The sequence below is a fragment of the Gloeophyllum trabeum genome (assembly GCF_000344685.1).
Source record: "Gloeophyllum trabeum ATCC 11539 unplaced genomic scaffold GLOTRscaffold_00052, whole genome shotgun sequence".
Lineage (NCBI taxonomy): Eukaryota > Fungi > Basidiomycota > Agaricomycetes > Gloeophyllales > Gloeophyllaceae > Gloeophyllum > Gloeophyllum trabeum.
In genome coordinates, this window is record NW_006920461.1 from 5110 (window position 1) to 8680 (window position 3571).

Sequence of the window (3571 nt, forward strand, 5' to 3'; positions counted from 1 at the left end):
TTCCCGCAGGAGAGTGTCCCAGTCGACACGTGTTTCAACCTCATATACGCTGGGGTGCCCGGACGCGTTCAGTGCCCTGAGACGCACCGTTTGGCATACACGGAGAATGTGGGACAGTTTTGAGGATACCGTGTCAGAGATGTGCTTCAGAGCGATATTTTTTGGGCGTTGAGAACCGGCTTGCGAGCGTCTCGCCTGAATCATCCCGAATAGTTCTTCCTTCAGGTCCTCCACGGAGGGATCCACAGAAGGCATAGCAGCCTGTCATCTGCTATCAATATGGTAGATACATGAAGACATCGATGTCTTCACCAAGGTGTCCCAATCTTCTGGCCAGTACAATGCCGTATATTCCTCATATTGTGAGACGGCAGGATGTGAAGGTTCACCAATGAATGCCGACAGAAATGCTGATCTGTCCACCATCCAAAGGGACACGTGGAGATCGCGATACTTCCCCCACATTGTGGAATTGCCTTTCGCAAATCTTGAAGGCAGACTCCGTGAGACAAGCCTATATTGAGGAGCAGAAACATACGAACTTGGAACATGACAAAGGTTTAGCGTCAGAGCCTTCACTTTCTGCCACGCTACCAGTGCCCTGCTTGTGTGTCGTGGGTTTCGTGGAATCGTCCTTGGATTTCAAGTTTCCTCACAGGGTAGTCTCGCATAACCTGTAGTGACGGACTCAGCGAGCGTAAAATGGCACCCAATGTGAGCTCATACGAGGAACTCCGGGAGGTACGCGATGAGGATGACCTTCGGGTAGGATCGAGAGACATTGGTATTCCGTTATACGAGTGAATGATGGGTCAGAGTCGCTAGGGAGGGTCTCACGAGGGCGACTTGAAGATGAAATATTTACCTTTCCACAGGATCGATAGCATCAGCCACGCCTTTTGCCCACACAGCTATCTTAGCTACATAATCGTTTGAATTGTCACAGCCGTCCTCTATCGGGTAAAAGTCTGATCGCCAGGGCAGCGGCTCAACGTTAAGTTGACTCGAGTCTCCCGCACCAAGTTCACGCAGGCTAGACACACACTTCGGAAGGCAAATAAGAAGAGATGCCAGCCTCAAGGCATCCAGCGGGTCACACAAATTGAAAAGGCTGTGTGGCGTTCCGAGCCCAGAAGAACCTTCACATGCAACGTGTACAGCAGGCTGGCCGAGAAGAGTCAGAAAGCAGTACATCTGAGTTCCGACTGTTCGTACCAAGCGCCCATTGGATGTATCTGTATCTTCATCTTCGAGCCAAGCCACAAGAAGCTGTACCGCAGGCGACCCATAATGATACGTCAGGCCCACAAGTGGCGTCTTGAATCCGCACCCCACCCGCTGATACAAGGCACTAGAAAGAAGATCGAATATACTATCCTGCTCAGAGACACATAGAAATGGTAGGAAAACCTCGTCTGACGGCACCGGTGTAGAGAGAAGATGCCTGTTCAGCAGCGGATTTTGTCGCACTGGCATGGAGTCGCCGTCAGACTCTTCCTCTTCCCCTTCATCAAAGAATCTCTCCATCCTGCCGGGGATATCCAACTCCCATGGTTCCCATGTCTGAGGAGCCGGAGCCTGGTTGGGAAGGGAGTCTCGTGAACCTTCTGAGACGGCTAGACCGAAGAGTTCCCGAAGAGTAGAAATGAGTCGGTAATTAGCACTCACGCAGACCGAGCGACATACGTGCGGTTTCCTGACAAGTTAACGGGATATTAGCCTGATCAGATAGCTCCATAGGGCTATGGCAGACAATCAGATCAGCAACTGCCGCCTTCCTCGTGAACTTGGACAACGGATGGTACGGGCAGGTCGGGTCTCTCGGGAGTATATATTTCGCCTCGCAGCTTTGGGATAAATGAGCGAAGTTTCTGGCCAGAAGACAAAATATGACTCACATAGGGACAGCATCCGGAGCCGAGCGAAGTAGGATACTACAAATGAAATTGACTAGTATGGATTTTTTTGATATCGCATCCGGAGGCATGTCGGTCTCAATTGACATCGTCGAGCGCAGAATAGCTGTAGTGCACAGGGATATGTCGAAGAATTGCCTGAGTCGGTCGCAAGGGGACACTTCCCGAGGCCACACGCCAGAGCTCTCCACTGATACGATCAATCTTTGGGCTTGCAGCTCCGAAGTAAGTGATATACAATGGCTTGATGTAAACGGATGAGGACCCTGGCAAATCGTATCAGCAAAGCAACCCAAGGAACGCATTCATTGGGAATTACATAGAAGACCCAGCCAGGAAGCGGATCATTTAGTGCACGGGCCAACGACGCGGCCTCTGCTGGCCATGGCGTATCACAGCTCACGTCGTGCATAATAATATTCCTTGACGAGTGGAGGGGCATAGCCACGCCGCTCTACGCACAATAGTGAGGGTTATTAGTATAGTCCTGGATATTAAGCGAACACTTTCCACAGAGAGCGTGACGCATGTGACACACTCAGAGGTCACGGAGAGTGCTTTCTGATCTACACACGAGGCCTTGTCTTTCCCATGAGTACAGCAATGGGACCCACATCGATGGCCCTTCGGGCGTCTCAAACATACACGGCAAGGTCTAGTTGAGATCCATAAGGTTAGTCAGGAACAGTAGAGTTTCAATGGGGAGCTCTAGTCTGCCTATACATGTGACTACATCGTACGCATATATATGTTCGTGCCTTCGATCCGTCAGTGGTAGTGCTCATGATCAGGTATGCGCTAGCCATTGACACGGCTGTGCATGACCACTTTGAAGTACAGAGATGTATGATCGAGGCGCAGGTCGGCAACCATATCACGTCCTGAACAGGTATATATTGCACAAACAATCAGTACAGGAAGACTAGACATACTTTCGGTCAAAAGGCTGGTCACTGGGACCAAAATACCACGGGTACTGACTGGCCTCCTGGCTGTGCTTTGCCTCTTGCATGAGACGGCAGAACTTGAACCGAGCAGTACACGTGTCCGAAGTGCGAAGTCAAACAAGGGTTGTCCCGTAACTTCGCGGCTTCTGCAAGTTCATTGTCATCTTGACCTTCAATCGGACGAGAACTGCGGCCCGTAAACCTCCCTAGTTGGCGCTGACGGACTTTAGTACCTCATGTATCCTTGGCGCGCCTTTGAAAACGTCGTCCTTCACGCCGTTAATACCGCCACACCATGGCCAGAGGAAGCAGCGTTTCTGGTGCCCGCGCTCGAACAGCCTCTGCCCGAATGGGTCTACTATGTTGGACAACCTCGATTTATCTGTGACCCGTTCGCTAACCTCCCCAGTCGTAGGGTCCACACCCATTCATGTCAAACCATTGCAGGTCCCTTGCTGCTGAGCTGAAGGGACTTGGACCCGTTATACCATCCAGTGATTCCTCGACACTGCAATGCCAGTTCTTGTCTTCCGATATGCTGCACAAGATTTTTGACACTGTTCTGTGCAATACCGCTCTTCTCCGGTCGACGATGCTGGTAGAGCCCGATATGCCGCCAGATGCCATCTCGAAGACATCCCTCCTCGCTGGGCTCGTACGAAATATTGTGCTTCTCACTATGCCAGAGGTGCATCCGTTTCTTGATCT

The 3571-nt window shown here is 51.2% G+C and overlaps 1 protein-coding gene across 1 annotated transcript; it reads right to left on the minus strand.

The window, feature by feature from the left end:
- Positions 1-861: 861 nt before the first annotated feature.
- Positions 862-2005, minus strand: GLOTRDRAFT_134223 (uncharacterized protein; the record flags this gene model as incomplete). The annotated part of the gene is made up of 5 exons (XM_007873215.1): positions 862-1164; positions 1216-1616; positions 1687-1696; positions 1754-1847; positions 1899-2005. The coding sequence occupies 5 exons, from the start codon at positions 2003-2005 to the stop codon at positions 862-864; spliced, it is 915 nt and encodes a 304-aa protein (XP_007871406.1).
- Between the last annotated feature and the right edge of the window lie 1566 nt (positions 2006-3571).